At 43.0% G+C, this 17,795-nt stretch overlaps 1 protein-coding gene across 3 annotated transcripts in view; it reads left to right on the top strand.

Moving 5' to 3' along the window:
- The first annotated feature begins 50 nt into the window (after positions 1-50).
- ZGRF1 (zinc finger GRF-type containing 1) overlaps positions 51-17,795 on the top strand; it is a 61,523-nt gene continuing 43,778 nt past the window's right edge. The window contains exons 1-6 of one of the 3 annotated variants that reach the window (XM_074338577.2): positions 51-389; positions 3,097-3,186; positions 4,309-4,389; positions 10,361-10,420; positions 11,827-12,012; positions 12,549-14,214. In XM_074338577.2, coding sequence (XP_074194678.2) covers positions 3,166-3,186; positions 4,309-4,389; positions 10,361-10,420; positions 11,827-12,012; positions 12,549-14,214 — 2,014 coding nt within the window. In that variant the 5' untranslated portion in view covers positions 51-389; positions 3,097-3,165. Of the gene's footprint in view, positions 390-3,096; positions 3,187-4,308; positions 4,390-9,996; positions 10,272-10,360; positions 10,421-11,826; positions 12,013-12,548; positions 14,755-17,795 lie in introns of those variants that run through there. The other 2 variants (XM_074338576.2, XM_088792638.1) reach the window with 2 other exon arrangements.

Raw genomic sequence — 17,795 nt, 5'->3', positions numbered from 1 at the left:
CGGTCCCGGGTTAGTGACGTCACAGTCTTTCGCGGGAGAATTTGAGAGTGAGTTTTGGTAATGGCTGGGTGAAGTGCGCTAATTCCCGGGTTTCGGGAGGCGGCGTCGCTGATTCCGGGCGGAGGGACGAAGGGATCGGCTCCGCCGGAGCGGACGGTGAGACGCTGTGGGCCCGGGACTGACGGTCACCGTCACGTCGTGCTCCGACTCCCGGCGGCGGTGTGGTCGGGCCGCGTCTTCTCCGCCGTCCCCGGCCCCTGCTTTGCAGTTCCCGCAGGCGTTTGAAGACCAGGGAGGGGTTTGCCGGTTGCTTTCAGGACGGACAGAGGGTCAGGCCTGCTGTCGTTTCTACACAGAACTGTGGTCACGAGAACCTTGGCAAATGACAGGTGGGCCTGTTTTGCTTATTTGGACGGTTTCTTCGCGGCATATTGGGTTTGTGATTCTGAAACGTTTCAACCTGTGAACCTTTTCAGGGATTCGAAAGATCCTGCTCGTTCCAAAACAAAAAGACCAAACACATCTGGTCGTACTTTCCCGGAGCAATGGCTGTATTTTAGTGAGGAGGCCGAATTTCACACATCAGGGTATAAACGGCACAGCAATGTTTGTGTGCTGTGCAGGTAGGCGTGTATGTCTGCACTTCCGTGATGATCGCGGACCGGCTGGGGTCTCCTCACCCCTTTAAAAACGTCTCTGCACGTTTAACTTCCACCCCGTAGAGGTGGGTCAACACGTGAATTGTTTGACAGGTGTGGATGGATGACGACTTTCAGAAAACGGCTTCTCCTTGCACTTCACTTAAATTTATGATGCTGTTGGCCAAATCCATTTGTCCTGTTTAATGAAGTTAGGACTCTTCTCAATATTTTAAAATCCAGTCAGCCATTTTTTTAGGTTTAATCCTTGTAATCTGATTTACCATTTATGAGAGTTTGGACCTTCTCAATTTCTTTTAAGTTGTAAATCTCACAGCTAATTTAGGAAAACAAGGGGGAATTTATCTTGCAATTCCTAAATAGCCTGTAAGCAATCCTGAATTAGCAAATACTGTATTCCTAATCTATAAATTGTGATGAAAATACCTGCTCTTCAGGATTATGAGGCCGACAAATATGATATGTAAAGCGTCTAGTCTAGTTCCCGCCTGGCATCGCAGGTACTATATAACAGTCTTATAATGTAGTATCTATGAGGGTGAGCACCAGCTTTGACTACTTGGCTTTGAATTCTGAATCTGCCATTTATTTACTTTACGATCTTGGCAAATTACTTTCTTGTTCTATAGCTGTTTCCTTTTTGTAAAATGAATGTAAAACCTATGATCTGCACCATGAGGTTCTGAGCATTTAAACACCTTAACAATGTCTGCATGTAATTGCACCGAATAACTGCTAACTGTTGTTAGAGGTCTAATTAACAACTGCCACGTGCCAAGAGCTGTCCACACCATATCATCTCGAGTCCACATACAGATAAAATGGCAAGTATTCGTCTCACTCGCCTAGCCCTCACCCCGTCTTTCCTCTCACTGGCTGCCAGAGCGATCTTGGTAAAATCCCAAGTCATATGATGCCATTTTATCCTGAAAATCCTGCCATGGCTTCCTGTTGTCTCACAGAAAGTCCACACAACTCCGCCCACGCAGGAGGCCCTCAGAATCCTCTTACTGCTCCTTTTCAGTCTGTGCTGGCACTGCCTCACACCTGGCTCCCTGACTGCACTGCTCCGTGTTCCTTGATCCAGCCTTCCTGTGTCTTCCACAGGCCTTGATCCGTATCGATTCCTGTTTGGAAATTCCTTTCCTGGCATCTCTCCTTGGTTAGAGGTTATTTCATCTTAAAGCTTAGCTATTATGTCCTTGGGAAACCTTGTTTGATGCCCTAGGCCGAGTTGGGTGCCCCTCCTGTGCTTATTCCTGTCATATTTGTAATTACTGTTCATCACTTCTCAATACTCCTTGAGACTGGGAATAGTATTTTCTTTTTTGTCTCATATAGTAAGGTCTGGCTTTTTGGTCTGGCACATAGTAAGGACTACATACATATACGTAATTTATAAATAATATGTAGGTGGCCTATTTTATATCTATAAATGAGGAATTGAATCCAGAATTGCAAATTATTGCTCTATTGACCCCCACCCCAAGGTCTTACAGGGTCCATGCTCAAACTCAAGCATGTACCACTATCACCTGCAAGGCTTGTTAAACCACAATGACTGGGTCCCCACCCCAGACTTTCTGATTTAATAGGTCAAGGCTGGAACCCAAGAATTTGATTTCTAACTACTTTCCAACTCATGCTGTCATACCTTTAGAACAGGGGTATCCAAACTGCGGCCCACGGGCCAACCGTGGCCTGCAATCCATTTTTAATTGGCCCGCAGCAAATTCCAAAAATAGATTTAGTTTACTTAAATAAACCAGGTGAGGCAATACGTACTTCACCTCGAGTGAGTGGCCCGGTTGTTTGTGTATTTTACCATATATGGCCCTTGGTGAAAAACATTTGGACACCCCTGCTTTAGAACCACAGCTTTTGAGGGAAAAATTTTTTTTCTTTCACATCTCTATTTACTTCTTCAATTTACCATCAGTGAGTTTAGATTTTCAAATTTGCCCACAATGACAGTGTTATCCAATAGTGTAGAGTACAGTACTCATTGCAACGATGTTGAAAAGACTTTTTTTCCCTTGTAGCGGTATTACAAGGTGTATTGGTACTAGGTACCATGGTATGTTGACTTTAAGATGTAAAAGGAAAAAATTTAAAGGCAAGGGGGCCATCTTGTGGTGACCATATCAATTCTGAAAACTTCACAAATCAAAGCTCTTTCACCTAGAAAAATGTTTGCAGACTAATTATTTATCTATTTTACTTAGTTTTCTCTTTACTGGGGAAATTTGTTTTCCACAATGTGGTGTCACTCTTGTGTCCTCAGTGGCAGATAATTTGATTGCACTGTGTTTCCCTTGGTCGTTACAGTCTTGGAACTCTTAGATTCCACTCTCCTGTCAAGAGTTGTGGGGAAATTTTTATTTAATACTGATTCTTTTCATCAGGGTGGAATATTCTTTGTCACTTTTCATTTTAGGTTACATAAATAGTTGAATAACCGCTAACTATTTTCTGGACTGACTGGTTTATAACTTCTGAAGAAACGATGGAAAGCCAAGAGTTTATCGTAAGTCTTATTTCCTCTTTTCCTCCCTCTTCTTCCACATTTCATAAATGTTGCTAGAGTTGCCAGATTTTGCAATAAATAAAAACCTCCCCCCCCCCCAAAACAAACCCTAAAAGCAGGACACTCAGTTAAATTTGAATTTCAAGTAAAACAGTGAAGAAATTTTTAGTATATGTGTGTGTGTCTCAAATATTGCCCTGTATTTTATCTTGCAACTCTGTCTCTTGTCTACTATCCACATTTGTTATCCAAAGTCCTTTAGAACAAATTCGTGGGTGGCTGGGGACCAGGAAATCATTTCTTTCTCTGGAAGAACTGGCATGTCTCTTCTGTCTAGATCAACGGTTCTTAAATTGCTTGGTCTTAGGACTCTTTTTTACCCTTAAAAATTATTGAGGACCCCAAAGAATTTTTGATTGTGGGGCTTAGATCTATTGATGTGTTTCATAGTAGAAATTGTAACAGAAAAATTTTAAATGCTTATTAATTCATTAAAAAACAACCCGCTACATTTAAAATAAATTACATTTTTAATGTAGATGTATTTTCCAAAACAATAACAACAAAAAAAAACATGTTGAAAAGAGTAGCATTGCTCTACATTTTTTTCAAATCCCTTTAGCATTTGACTTAATTCTCAGATCTGCTTCTGGATTCGGTTTGAAATTGAATCTTGCAATGTTGCCTGTACATAACTCTACCCTAATTGTCCGAAGCAGTGAGAGTGAAAAGGAAGATGACGTCGTGAAAATCGTTTTGACCTCACAGACCCCTGAAAAAGTCCTGGGGACCTCCACAAGTCCCTGGACGCCACTTTGAGAACTGCCCATCACGAGTACTGTGTCACCCCACACATTCCTGCACTGATGACTAAGAAGCTCAGTCATTTTTGTTACTCAGTTAACTTTTCAGTTCTTAGACTTCTCCTTTCTCCCCCACTTGCCTTTTACTACCCACTTTCTTTTTTTAATTGATTTTTTGGTCATTATTATGATAGCTGTGCTTTTATTTTGCCAAAAGATGTCTTAAATATATTTTGTTTGTAGAAGGGTATAAAATATCTAACATTTAAGACGCATAAATGGAAACCATTTTTTTTACTTTGTACTGTTGGAAATTAAGGTGCTATATACTCATCAAAAGATGAAGAAGTCAAAAGTGTGGCAAGATGGAATTCTGAAGATCCCTCACGTAGGAAACAAAGTAAGTGCAAAACACTTGACAGCAGAACCCAAGAGCTAGGTTCTTACCTCTTCATTGGGTGTGAAGAAAACTTTGTCGGTGGTACAATGTTAGGTGTGTTCATAAGCTGACTTGATGTGAAAACAAGTTGCCGAATGATTCCCACATCATAGCGATTAATTTGTGCATTATAAAATTCAGTAAATGTTATTTGTTTTGATTTTGAATTAAATTTTGTTGAAACTTGAGGAATTTGGGCACATTTTTGCTTTAAAGGTAATAAGAGTATAACTCTACAGAGACAACTCCCTGTTGAAATATATTTCTAACACAATCATGCTCATAGTGAAAAGGCACAGAGAGCTGACAGACCATTTTAGAACAGCTGCCAATTTCTCAAATTGTGCATAGAATTCTTCTTTTCTCTCTACAGATTTTCCTTGAATCTGTCATTTTGGTTGTGACATGATCCTGTCAGTCTTGAGAGAAGTATTTAGAGGTGATCTCTCACTGTACTAGACGTGATGGCCCTTCAGGGTTTCCTTTCCCGCCTGTTATCTGTCTGCCAGATCTCGCTGTCCTCTGGTCAGTTCTCGTGATCTTTACACTCTTGCATCCTCCATTCTTCACGTCCCCTCTTCTCCACTTGACTTCTGCAACATCACACGCTCCTGGTGCTGCATTCTGGCCACTTCTCAGAATCTTCTGTGGGCTCACTGTCGTCCCAAATTGTAACGTTTCACAGGACTCAGTCCTGCCTACTCATGTAGAGACGTACAGAGAAACGTAAGATCCGTAAACCCGTCTCTGCCTTTTGGTTCTCTTCGGGCCTTCCACTGGTTGGATGGAGCCCACTCACGTATTGGGAGGGCAGTCTGCTTTGTTTGTTTATGGTTTTTATTGACATATCATGATACTAGTTTTCACATGTACAACATCATGATTTGATATTTGTATACATTGTAAAATGGCCACCACAGTATATCTAGTTAACATCTGTCACCATACATAGTCACAAAACTTTCCTATTTTTTTCTTATGATGAGGACTTTTAAGATTTATTCTCTTAGCAACTTTCAAATATGCCGCACAGTATGATTAATGTCACCATTACTATACATTACACCCTCATGACTTATTTATTTTATAACTAGAAGTTTGTACCTTTTGATCCCCTTTACCCATTCGCCCAGCCCCAACACCCCCTTTTTCTTCTACTTCTTCTTTTTTTTTAAACTTACGAAGTGCTTACTATGTGCCAGGTGTAATCTTTAAATGTGTGCACTTAGCCCACACAACTGTCTGACTTGTTAGGTTCTGTTTTTATCTTTGACATGAGACGGAGGCACCGAGAGGTGCAGTGGCTTGTCCCCAGATCCCACCCCCAAGAGGTGAGTCACGTGAATCTAGGCTTTTGGCTCCAGAACCCGTATCCCAGCCATTCTACCATCTCTCTTAATATTGCTGATTTAAAAGAACACCTTTATTACAGATGAGCTGACACACCAGTGATATTAGAGCCTTCTCAGCGAAGCCCACCATCCGCGGCCTAGCACTTAGGGGTCTCCACATTTTGTCTTTATTCCGCACATCTGTCATTGTGAAGTTAGCACAACAGAGCTTTCAGTGTAGAAAGGCTGCATGTTATTATTATCCTTCAAATTAACATGTAACTTACTAAAACAAAATTAAAAGAAAAACCAGCTTTTCCTGAAGCTTCAAGTTCAACTTAAAAATCCTATTAAATTTATAAACTTAGTTTAGTTTCACTTTCAGTGGAGTTGAACAAGGTAGATACTTTTAATATTATTAAATCAGTTTATTGACAAAATCCTAAATATTTTAAATCAAATTTGTAAATTTAATATATTTTATTTTCTTTCTTTAGCATTACATTGCCCTAACAAACAAAAGCCTCCAGAGGACTTAAATCCTTCTAGTAATTCTAATAAATTGTAAACAAACATAGTTAATCTTAAAGCCTTTTAAGCATTCTAATATGGTTCATAAAGCTAGTAGTAAAATTTACCTACCCCTTCCTTTCAATTAACAAGTCACACTCCAAAATGAATTTCTCAATTATACATTTTAAATTCAAATCATAAAGCTAATCTGTTAGATACATTTAAAATGTAAATTGTCTAAAACATTACAACTACCTCTTAAAACAGAATAGAATTTTTAAAAAACACAAATACTTTAAAACTCATCGATTGTCTGATTATTAAAATTTATTCATGATCCTAATTCAAAAGGACTGATTCTTTAGTTTGAATTAATTCGTTATCATTATTCAGCCTTGAATGTTACTCTCCGAATAAGTTGGACTGTGCAGGGAGCTGAGCTCACTAGTCAGACCTGGGGCTGGATTTGAGGCTGAGGCTGCAGGCAGTCACTCAGCAGTAGTGTCATCATGGCACATCGAGCCTTGTGTCCAGCTGCACGTCCGAGTTCATGGCTATAGAGAGGGTTGGTCTCAGGGTGGATGTCTCTGTGTTCCAGTCATGTCATCATCTTTTTTTTTTTTCCATGTGTGTTTATTTTTTCACTGTTGTTTTGTTGCTGTTATTAATTGAGATCTTCATGAGCTGTTTTATTTATTTATTTTTTTTGTAGGTGTGTTTCTTTTTTTTTTTTTTAATTTATTGGGGTGACAATTGTTAGTAAAATTACATAGATTTCAGGTGTACAATTCTGTATTACATTATCTATAAATCCCATTGTGTATTCACCACCCAGAGTCAGTCATGTCATCATCTTAATTCTTCTGATTCGAATAGATGAATATCAATGCCTGTCCCCATCCTTTTTTTTTTTTTAGTCACTTGTCTTAAACTAAATTCAGTCACTGTTTGATGCAATTCTGTGTAATTTTTTTTTTCATATTCTTCCTATTTGGTTAGGAACACATCTTCAAAGTCTTACAGATTTTGTTTTATATTAAAAAGACATCTGAGGGGTGGCCAGATAGCTCAGTTGGTTAGAGCGTGGTGCTGATAACACTACCACATAGGCCGCTGTGAGCTGCGCCCTCAAAAAAAAAAGGCACCTGATTGGATCCTGCATATCCGTTGTGTCTTCTGGTACAAAATCATAAAAGTCAAACTAATGATATTATCCAGCTTTATCTTCAACTATTGTATTAATATACATTTATTGTGTATCCATTACACACCTCACAATGGTAGGTTATCGGAAAACAAGATAAATTCAAGTTAATCCCAGAGATTTTCCATGATTCGGGAATTAGTAATATCACTGTATCCTAAATAGTGTCCTCTCTCCAAATCCAAGCCACTGCTTACTCAGTTTCTCTTGCTACGTAGTACTGCCTTTTCTCTATCCTAATTCTTACCGTCAAGGTTATTCCTCTTCCATCACCTGAGTGATCGCCCAGCAAACATATTGCTGGTAGGCAGTGGGAACAGTCAGGCCAGGACATGGAGGCTGTGTAAGAGAGCAGCGCGTATCAAATAGACTTCATTTCAGTCCTGGTTCCTCACTGAGTGGATGGGTAATCTGGCAAATTGTTTAGCCTCTCAAAGCCTCTTAGTCCCTTCTTTGTAAGTGGGGAAAACATGCTTCATAAAGTCATCTTGAGTGTTAAAAGAGAAAACAGAAACCTCCGTCTACAGCACCGGGCACACTGTAAGCATGCCTTGAGTGGTGACTGTTGTCTTCAAGGGACTTTTATCTGATTTGTATCTAAGAGCAGAAGGATTATAATATGTCCAGAGATATGCTTAGGATTCTATGAGATTACAAAGGAGGGATATCAAAATGTGACTCTGGCTCCGAAGTCTTTCCAGATGAAGAGTGCTCTTGAGTGTTTGATAGGTTGGAGGGTGGGGAGCTAACATGGTGTCATAGCTCTTACCACTTGGAGGTGGGAGGCAGTGGGGACCTTTTGGGGAACTACAGGCACTAGTGGCTGGAAGGAAGGGCCCTGTGGGAAAGGCAGCTCCTGGGCTCTGGGGCGGCAGGAGCGCCTCCTGGAGGCCCGCAAAGACTTGGAGCAGAAGGCTGACAGCGTCTCGTTTCCATTTTAGAAACTCACTGTGGCAGCGGGGTCTCAGGGAACTTGATCCTGTGGGATGAAAGTCGGTTTGGGTTTAGGAAGCCGGCCGTAGTAAGGAGGCTATAGGAGTAATGTAGGTGAAATGTTGGGGGTCTGACCCCACAGGCGTTCGCAGTGACAACGGAGGGAAGAGAGGGACTGTGAAACTACGGTAGACTGTTCGCGTCTTAGATATGGAAGGTGAGGAGAATCCGAAGTGGGTTTCAGGTTTCTGCGTTATGATCATGGCACCTAGGTAGCGTATCTCAGAAAAGAAACTGAATTTGGAGGGAACCGTGAAGATTCTGAGTTCCGTTTTGAACTTCCTGAACTTCGCTGGACCTCAGGAGAGTTGGCACCTGGCGTGGGCCAGGAGTGCTGGCCTTCGGATGACACGCGAAGCTCCCACACTGGAGCTGTTCATTCAACAAAGATTTTTGAGCGTCTGCTGTGAGTTGTGCACTGTTGTCAGGGACTCAGCAGGGACCGGAACAGATAAATCCCTGAGTTCATGGGCATAAGGTGAGGAGACCAGGCCAGTGAGCTCAGGGAGGTGTGTGTGGTGGGTTAGGCTGCGGCGAGGGAGCGGTGAGGCCCCACTGGGCACCGGGTACTGTTCTTAGGTGGGTGCTTTGGAGGCGGGGCCTGGCCTGATTTGTATGGGGGCTCCTGCGTCATGGTGTAAGGAGCAGAGGAAGAAAGGCGGATCCCTTGGAAACACGGACTTTTATTTTTCTTTCGATCACCATTTATTTGATCCTTTTTACCCTCTTCTACCCCCTCCCCCCACTCTCTGGTAACCACTACTGTATGTGTCTATGAGTTTTTGTTTCTTCATTTGTTTGTCTTGTTCTTTTGTGGAAACACTGATTTTTAACAGCTTTGTTGACATACAATTCACACTTTTCAGTTCACCCATGAAAAGTATATAATTCACTGGGTATTAGCATATTCACAGAGTTTTGCAGCAATCACCAAAATGTGATTTTAGGACACTTTTGTCACCCCAGAAAGAAATCCCACACCCCCTGGAGTCCCTACTCGGTGTGCAACCGCAGCCCTAAGCACCACTAATCCACTTGCTGTCGCAGCAGGTTTGCATGAGTGGGTGCTGCAGCATGTGCACTCTGTGGGTGACTTCTTTCATTCAGTGCGCTTGCCATGTGTGTCCATGTTGAACCATTACCAACACTTTGTTCCCTTAGTTGCTGAATAATATTGTATGGATTTATCTCACTTTATTTATCAATTCATCAATTGATAGACGCTTTAGTTGTTTCCACTTCTTAACTGTATGAATAATGCTGATAGGAACACTTGTGTGCCATGTTGGTCATTTCTCTGTCTGCCTGAAAGTGGAACTGCTGGACCATGTGGTCACTCCACGTTTACTCTTTTAAGGAACTGCCAAACTCCAAAGTCATGGAAACAGCAGCATGTAAGGGGCTAGTGGAGAAGCTGTTGTGAAATGGCTGGAGACACAAGGAGAAAGCCAGAAAATTCTAATCATCCCAGCCTCCTATTTCCCCCGTCTGTCACACACCTCGCAGACAGTCGTCTTGTCCCCAGGCTGATGGTGTGTTCCAAGCACGGGTCGTCACCCTGACCCCTGTGCTCCCTGTTACGTAATCTCCTCACTAGCCTTGTCTCCCGCTGCCATCCCACACTGCAGTTTGCCTGCTTCCCAGCTCCATCCCACAGCTCCCAGGAGGGGCTGAGTTTTTGAGCCGCTGTGAGCATGCGTTTGCTTTCTGCAGGAAGAGGCAGGTGTTAGTGAACATTAAGGGGGATGCACTGCTGACCCCCGTTAATGAGGTGGGTCATGCTTTCCTCACATGCGTTACGGGTAAGGCAGCTTTGATTTGCTGTTCAAGATGTTTAAGAAAAGCAGAATTACATTGTGTCTGTTTTAACATTTATTTTGTTTTAATACAGGCAATTTTATATGATGACAAAGGAGAATGTTTGGAGAGTTTATTTCTCAAATGCCTTAAGGTATTTTAATGTTTTAATGTGTCTACCCTATTTTTAGCTTACTGATAAGAAGTCTCTTTAAATCCTTTTGTGAATGTTAAATAGTATCGTCATGGTACGAATACTAGTAATTACAGCTAGTATTTATTGAGCATTTGTTATTAGCCAGACTCTGTGCTAAACGCTTTTAGACATTGTTTCATTTAATCTTAGCACCCCTGGGAATGTAGATCAAGAGTGCCACACGGATGAGGAGCTTGCGTACGCTCAGCGTGGCAGGTGTGGGCTGGGGCGGAGCACAGGACGTGGCTCTAGTCTAACCCTGTCCCATGCTTGTGACAGGCACAGAACCACAGTGGGAATATTTAGTGAACTCATTCCTAGTTAAAATATTTTCTCATACATTTATTCTGTGTTTTTCCCCAGTGAAGAAAGCAAGGAAGGGGACTAAAGACATATTTCACTGTAAAGGTGAAGAGTAAGGATATTAGAGTTGTTCATTCAGCGTTCATTTCCCACTTCCATGTGCTGCCTGGGCCTGTCTGCTCTACTGTAAGATGCAGACCGCCGACAGACTTTGCTGTTGGTCTGAAGATTAGAAATAGTTTGTAGACTGCAGGGCAGGTTAGTGCAGTGACTCTAGAAGTGTTAAGATGCATGTTCTTAGTCCCATTGTGTTGATTTTGGCCATGGCATTTAATTTTAAATTCTAGATGACATTAATAGTGATTCTAGTATTTTTACTTTTATCAAAAGAGGGTGTAGGAGAAGCACTGTTTTATAAGATGCTTAATTGATGGTAATTACTGTTATTATTTCATTTAAATCATTCCATTAACAAAGATTAAGTACATTATCTGATAATACACAGGTTTTGTGTATTATACCGTAGGTTGATAATTTTATTTTTGTGCTGCAGTCAGAGATGGTGGCAAGTGCTGTATTTTGTTTTGCAAGGTGATTAAAAATGCTTTTTTTGAATATGATTGTGTAAGCAACTAATACTTTATAATAATATTAAGTTTATGGTAATTATGAGTTTGTAATTCTCATTAATTTATGAAGACAATCGATATTTAATAGCTCTAATTTTTAAAAATTACAATTCTTGTGTAGATTCTAAATGAACTTGAGAGGAGGCATATTTTCTTGCTTGTATTGGTGTTGGCAGCATGGAACATGGCGTCATAGAGGTCCCCAGTATGTGCTTTTGAATAAATGGGGAAACTTTTTGTCGTATTATTATCTTTTTTGTGCTTGTTGGTAGTTAACTAGTGCATACTAAATAAACAATTTAGTTATTGATCCATTCATTCAGTAACTTCATCGAATATCCATTGTGTCTTGCTAGTGTTAGAAAGCTTCCTGGAACACATGATCAAATAGTTAGACGTATATGGATTTAACATATATTCTTTAACATTTAGGTGAAACCTGGAGATGGCTTAGAAAGTGATCGATACTTAATCACAGTCGAGGAGGTTCAAGTTGCCGGAAGCACAGCTCTTCCACAGGATGTTGTTAAAGAAGCACCAGACTCAAATTCAAGACGGTGTCTTCCCTCCGGCCGCACCCTTGGATGTCGGCCTGCAGGCTTGAAAAGGAAGTTTGCTGTAAGTGTCTCTATTGAAAATAGTAAGTCAATGTGTATTTATAAAATCAGGTAGTGAATGTTGAAGCTGTTGTGCTCTATCATTCATACGGTACTTCATAGTATATGCTCAGGTGGAAAGAAAGTACTCCCTCATTAGAAAGATGTTAATGACAATGAATTTGCATTTCACTTATTTTTCTTAAATTTTTTTTTTAATTGGGGAATATTGGGGAACAGTGTGTTTTTCCCAGGACCCATCAGCTCCATGTCAAGCCATTGTTTTCAATCTAGTTGTGGAGGGCACAGCTCACTGGCCCCTGTGGGAATCGAACTGGCGACCTGGGTGTTATGAACACTGTGCTCTACCCAGCTGAGCCAACCGGCTGCCTCTGAGCTTGCGTTTTAACCCTGCAAACTTTATATCTTATTATTAGTTTACCTTGCAAAACATACACATTCCTTTTTATTTATTACCTTTTGTATTTTTTTGGTCAGTTCATTTCACATTTTGTTTATAGGCAATAGAACAGCTAATAATTGTTTTATTATTTTTAGGGTGTCCAAGGACCACATCAAGTGCCAAAGAAAGTGGTTATTACGGAGGATGGTGCATCAGCTGCGTCGGCTGAGGCTAAGATGTGCGGCCCTGGTTTTCTTTCTCCATTCTATAGCACCTCTCCTCTGTTTTCTGCTGGCAGCGTGCCGACAGACCCCAAGGACACTGCCACCTGCAGAAGCGGCGCCAGGAGCGGCCGACCTTCCTCCACAGTGGCCTCTGCTCCATCCTGCAGGACGAGCCCAGAAACGCTGTGTGAAGAAAATCACTTTTGCTCTCCTGTCAGTTCTGTAAATAAGCATTCAGATTCTTTACTGACCAATGAGCCCACGGAAAGAGCTAGTTTGGCGTCTCCCTGTTTGGGAGTCTCCCAGAGCACCAGAAGCAAAGCACAGATAGTAGCGCTGCTGAAGGCCACGTCAGCGGGCGAGTCCGAGCAAGTGAAGCCTGAGGTTACAGAGCGTTTCCCTCAGGGACAACCGCTAGGAGGTTTGAAAATCACCACGAAGCCAGAGTGCTTCATCGAGCAGGAAGAGTGTGCGGAGGTGAGAACAGAAAGTTTACACGACCAGCGTCAGTCAGAAAGTACCGTGAAAAGCGGAAGCCAGTGGGCCGTGCGTTCATCCTCGCAGAGCTCACCTGTCCACTCTCCTGCAGGTAGAAATAATCCAGAAAGGAAACCCACGGCTCCGGGAGATAGAATGAATTTACATTTGGAAGACCTTTTGGTACAAAAAGAGATCCAGTTCTTTGAAACATGTGCTGAAAATGCAGAAATGTCTAATGAAGACAAGCTAGTAGATAATAATTACCAATCCTGGGGTCAGAAAGGAACATTAGAAATTACTTCCTTCTGTGAAAGCAACAGCCTACCTGTTGCCCATGGCAATGTAGAAAATGATGGCTCATTATCAGACTCTGACATTCAAGAAGATATTAAAATGCCTGTTAAGCAGAATGACCAGATGTGCGTGGAAGGATCGCTTCTCACTAGAGAAGACGCTCGGGAGGCAGATCTGTGTGGAGCCCCAGGAAAGGGGTATAAACAGGCTGTGTGTGGTCTGGCAGGACCTGAACATCTACAGAGCGTGTCTTTACTACGTGAGCAATCCAGCATGTCTGCTGCCATCACTGACGTGTTTTCTACAAGTAATGCTGCTGGTGGAAGTCTTCCTACTGTTCGTGAACCCGAGAGGCATGTCACACAACCAGTTTTGGAGGTGACTTTTAACCTGAACAATTTTGAAACCAGTGACACTGAGGAGGAGTCACAGGAAAGCAATGAAATTTCCCAGGAGTCAGGGCGTTGGGTACAGGAAACTTTGGGTAATGACTGCAGGCCAGGTGTTCAGAGGAGATGTGAGGACGAGAGCCGTGAAGCCATCGGCAGTGAGCACTGGCCGCACTTAACGTCCGTTGGGGGTAAACCTGCAGAGGCATTTCCTGTTGAAGAGACTCTGCCGGCCCAGTTTTGTGGTCAGACTCGTGTAGGTCTTGACCTAGGAGCCTGGAAATCTGGAAACACTGGAGAAGAACCAGAGGAGGATGGCGGTTCTGACTCAGCTTTAGAGTGGACTGGGGGTCTGTATGATGAAGATGCTAATAAACCTGTCCAAAAAGTCGGAATGAACTATGATTTTGCTTCTCTCCCGAATCAACCTAAAGGTAAAACCTCAAATTTACGTCTTCCTCATTTTTTAAACATGGCCCCTAATCAAAGCCCTGAGAACAGCCGACCTTCAGAGCGGGCCCAGCCTCAGCCCTCTACCATGGGAAGTGACGCAGCTGAAGAGGAGGAGCAGGCTTTCCCGACAGGCCTTGGCAGTAATGACAGGGCCCCTCCATTGAGTGCCACTCACAGTCACTCCGACGCATATGCTGCGGCCCTTGATCACTCAAGCCCCTTAGTTTCCAGCTCTTTGTGCTGCCCTGGGGGAAGAAGGCATCCCATTTTCAGAGACAGACAAGCACGTATTTCTGAATCTGACCACTCTGGACTAGGTACTGCTGGAGAAAGCACACAATGCAGGCCTGCCGCCAGGAATTCTTCAGACCTTCCTGGGTCGGGAAATAACATTGCCCTTTTAAAGTCATTGTCTGAACACAGTACAGCTTTGGAAGGCTTGGAAATACTGAGAAGGAGAAGCACGGCCTCTGGGCAGCTAGGAGCTGTGCAGACACACGAGCCGGAGAGCAGCCCTGGAGGTTAGAGTGGCACGTCTGTTTGGGGTGGTTCTCTGTGTTGCTGACGGGTGAGAGGTGCTTGCTCTGCAGGCTGCATTAACCGCACTGCAATGGGTAGTACCTGTACTTGGTAAAGTCAGCTCTAACAGGAGAGCAGTGGGCGGGGAGTCTCTTTCCTGTCACCGGCCCTCAGCCCGCCCCTCAGAGCCACAGTCTCCGTCCAGAAGTGCCCCTCGCATGTGAGGGCACCTGTAAGCCACGGGTGTGCATGCACGATGCACTCCTGGCACACATTTGTGGACAAGGGCCAGCAGACACTAAAGAAATCATGAGTTCGTGCTGATCATCTCTAATTCCAACTCTGCTGCATTCCACAGTTGTGTTTCTTTGTTCCCACACTGAGAAAGGGCCCTGGGTCCCCAGTCACATCAGTCTGTTCACTTCCTCAGTTCTACCGGACATACCAGATGGTTACACCAATATCTCTGCCAGCAGAAACAGTGGGTAACGTGCACAAATCCTCTGGGGTTTTTTGTTTTGTATTCAGAATACATCCTACTGACAGTATAGAGATGAGTATTACGTTACGTTCAACGTCCTTGGGTTACTTTTTCCCCTTCAAACGATTAAGCCGCCATTTGATGTATCTTGAAGTTCATTGCTTATATTTACTATGAGGGCTTTGGGGGCCATCCTTGTTGATTTATTTTTATTTCTGAGTGGAAAATACTAACCTGGTTCATACGCCAGCCATATAAAAGTGTACACTCGGGTCCCTCCTTCTGCCTTCATCCTGTTCCTGCCTACCTACTGTAGGTAACCACATGGCATGCCTGCTTTTCTTTGGGCAAACACAAACCCCTCCATGTATAAGTTCTTGTTTCCCTTGTTCAACAGGAGACCCCATACTCTGCATTCTTTAGCTCCTTGCTTTTCCCCTTGTAGTGTATTCTGGACATCGCTTCGTATCTTCAGAAGACGCATCCTTATGTTTACAGCGTGTAAGATTCCCGGGTGGATGAGCCAGTGATGCCACCAGCCTGCCACATTTTGCTGTTACAGACGATGTGACTGCAGTAACCTTATTTATCTGTATAAACACCCAGGTGTTTACATAGTGTTGGAGGTGGCTTCCAGGGCACTTTCCTAGCCGTAGGCATGGCTGCTGGGTAAAAGTGTGTCCTCACAGATGCTTCAGAATTCCTTCCGCAGGAACCCATGCCCTCTCACTCCCACTGGGAAGGTGTGAGTGCCTGCTTCTCCATAGCCTTGCCTACAGACTGTGTTGGAGGCTTTGTAATTTTTGCCAACCTAATAGACGAGAAATGACATTCGTGTATTTTAAATTTGTATCTCCATGACTGCAAGTGAAATTGAGCTTCTCTTTATATGTTTAATCATCATTTGTGTGTCTCTTTCATGTATTGTCTGTTCCACCCCTTGTCCAGTTTTTTAATGGTCGTTGGTCTTTTCCTACTCCTTGATTTGTACGAATTCTTTATATAAGAGATTTTCGCCCTTTACCTCTGGTATATGTTGCAAGTATTTTCTTTTAGTATGACATACTGGTCATTTAATTTTGCTTATGGTATGTTGCCAACAGCATTTTCCAAAAGAAAAATAATATAGAAGATAGGAGTAAATACTACATACACATGAATGCAAATGAGCAATGTACTTGATGATACTCAAAGAAAAGGTGAAATTGAATTCTTACGGCCAGCCCGGTGGCTCAGGTGGTTGGAGCGCCATGCTGCTAATGGCGCTTTTGGTTCCCACATGGGCCAGTGAGCTGCGCCCTCTACAGCTAAGATTGTGAATAATGGCTCTCCCTGGAGCTGGGCTGCCATGAGCAGCTGGCTGCCAGCGTGAGTGGCCGGCAGCTGGTGAGAGCTGCCGTGAGCAGCCCACCGGCGACCAACTGCTTCGGGGGGGGGGGGGGGCGGAGCACAAGGCTCATAACACCAGCATGGGCCAGGGATTTGTGTCCCTGTGTCCTACACAACTAGACTGACAAACAACTGCTTGAACCTGAGTGTGTGTGTGTTTGTGGGGGGGGTGGAGGCAGAACAAGGGGGAAAAATTGAACTCATATGACTATCTCAAGGATTCTTGAGGAAAATAGGAATACACTATTGTACCTACTAAAATGTTTCTTTAAGATATAGTTAAATTTGATTGTGATTTTTATAGTTTATTTTCTAAAAAATTAAGGGAAAAACTTGAATAATAAATGTGGGTAGATAAAATTATATAATGTCATATCAGGATATAAATTCCTACAATGAAGATTTAGGAATTATAGAATTCAGTTTTGGGGATCGCTCTTTTTCTCATCAAGTTGGAGAAGAGGGTCCGATTCAACTCTCTCTTGCAGTAGCCGTGTTCCAGGAACCAGTGCCCAGTGCTTTTAGGGGAAACACAGGGTCAGCTTGCTGCAAACCTCTGGGCAGAGCATTTGTATCCCCCAGTCAGTACAAAAGCTTATGTGTTTCCATGTAAAGACATCTTACTTTATATATATATGTATGTGTGTATATATATATTTAAAAAAAAAAATATGTATATATATATTTTTAAAGATTTTAAAGATTTTATTGGGGAAGGAGAACAGGACTTTATTGGGGAACAGTGTGTACTTCCAGGACTTTTTTCCAAGTCAAGTTGTTGTCCTTTCAATCTTAGTTGTGGAGGGTGCCGTTCAGCTTCACGTTGTCCTTTCAGTCTTAGTTGTGGAGGGCGCAGCTCAGCTCCAGGTCCAGTTGCCATTGCTAATTGCAGGGGTCGCAGCCCGCCATCCCTTGCGGAAGTCGAACCGGCAACCTTGTGGTTGACAGAACGCGCTCCAACCAACTGAGCCATCTGGGAGGCAGCTCAGCTCAAGGTGCCATGTTCAATCTTAGTTGCAGGGGGCACAGCCCACCATTCCATGCAGGACTCGAGGAGTTGAACTGGCAACCTTGTGTTTGAGAGCCCACTGGCCCATGTGGGAATTGAACCGGCAGCCTGCGGAGTTAGGAGCACGCAGCTCTAACCACCTGAGCCACCGGGCCCGCCCTTGA

Source organism: Rhinolophus sinicus, chromosome 15 (genome assembly GCF_057876585.1).
Source record: "Rhinolophus sinicus isolate RSI-liver-muscle chromosome 15, RSI-T2T, whole genome shotgun sequence".
Taxonomy (NCBI): Eukaryota; Metazoa; Chordata; class Mammalia; order Chiroptera; family Rhinolophidae; genus Rhinolophus; species Rhinolophus sinicus.
Note: the sequence above shows the minus strand (reverse complement) of the source record. Positions and strands in the feature narration are given on the sequence as shown.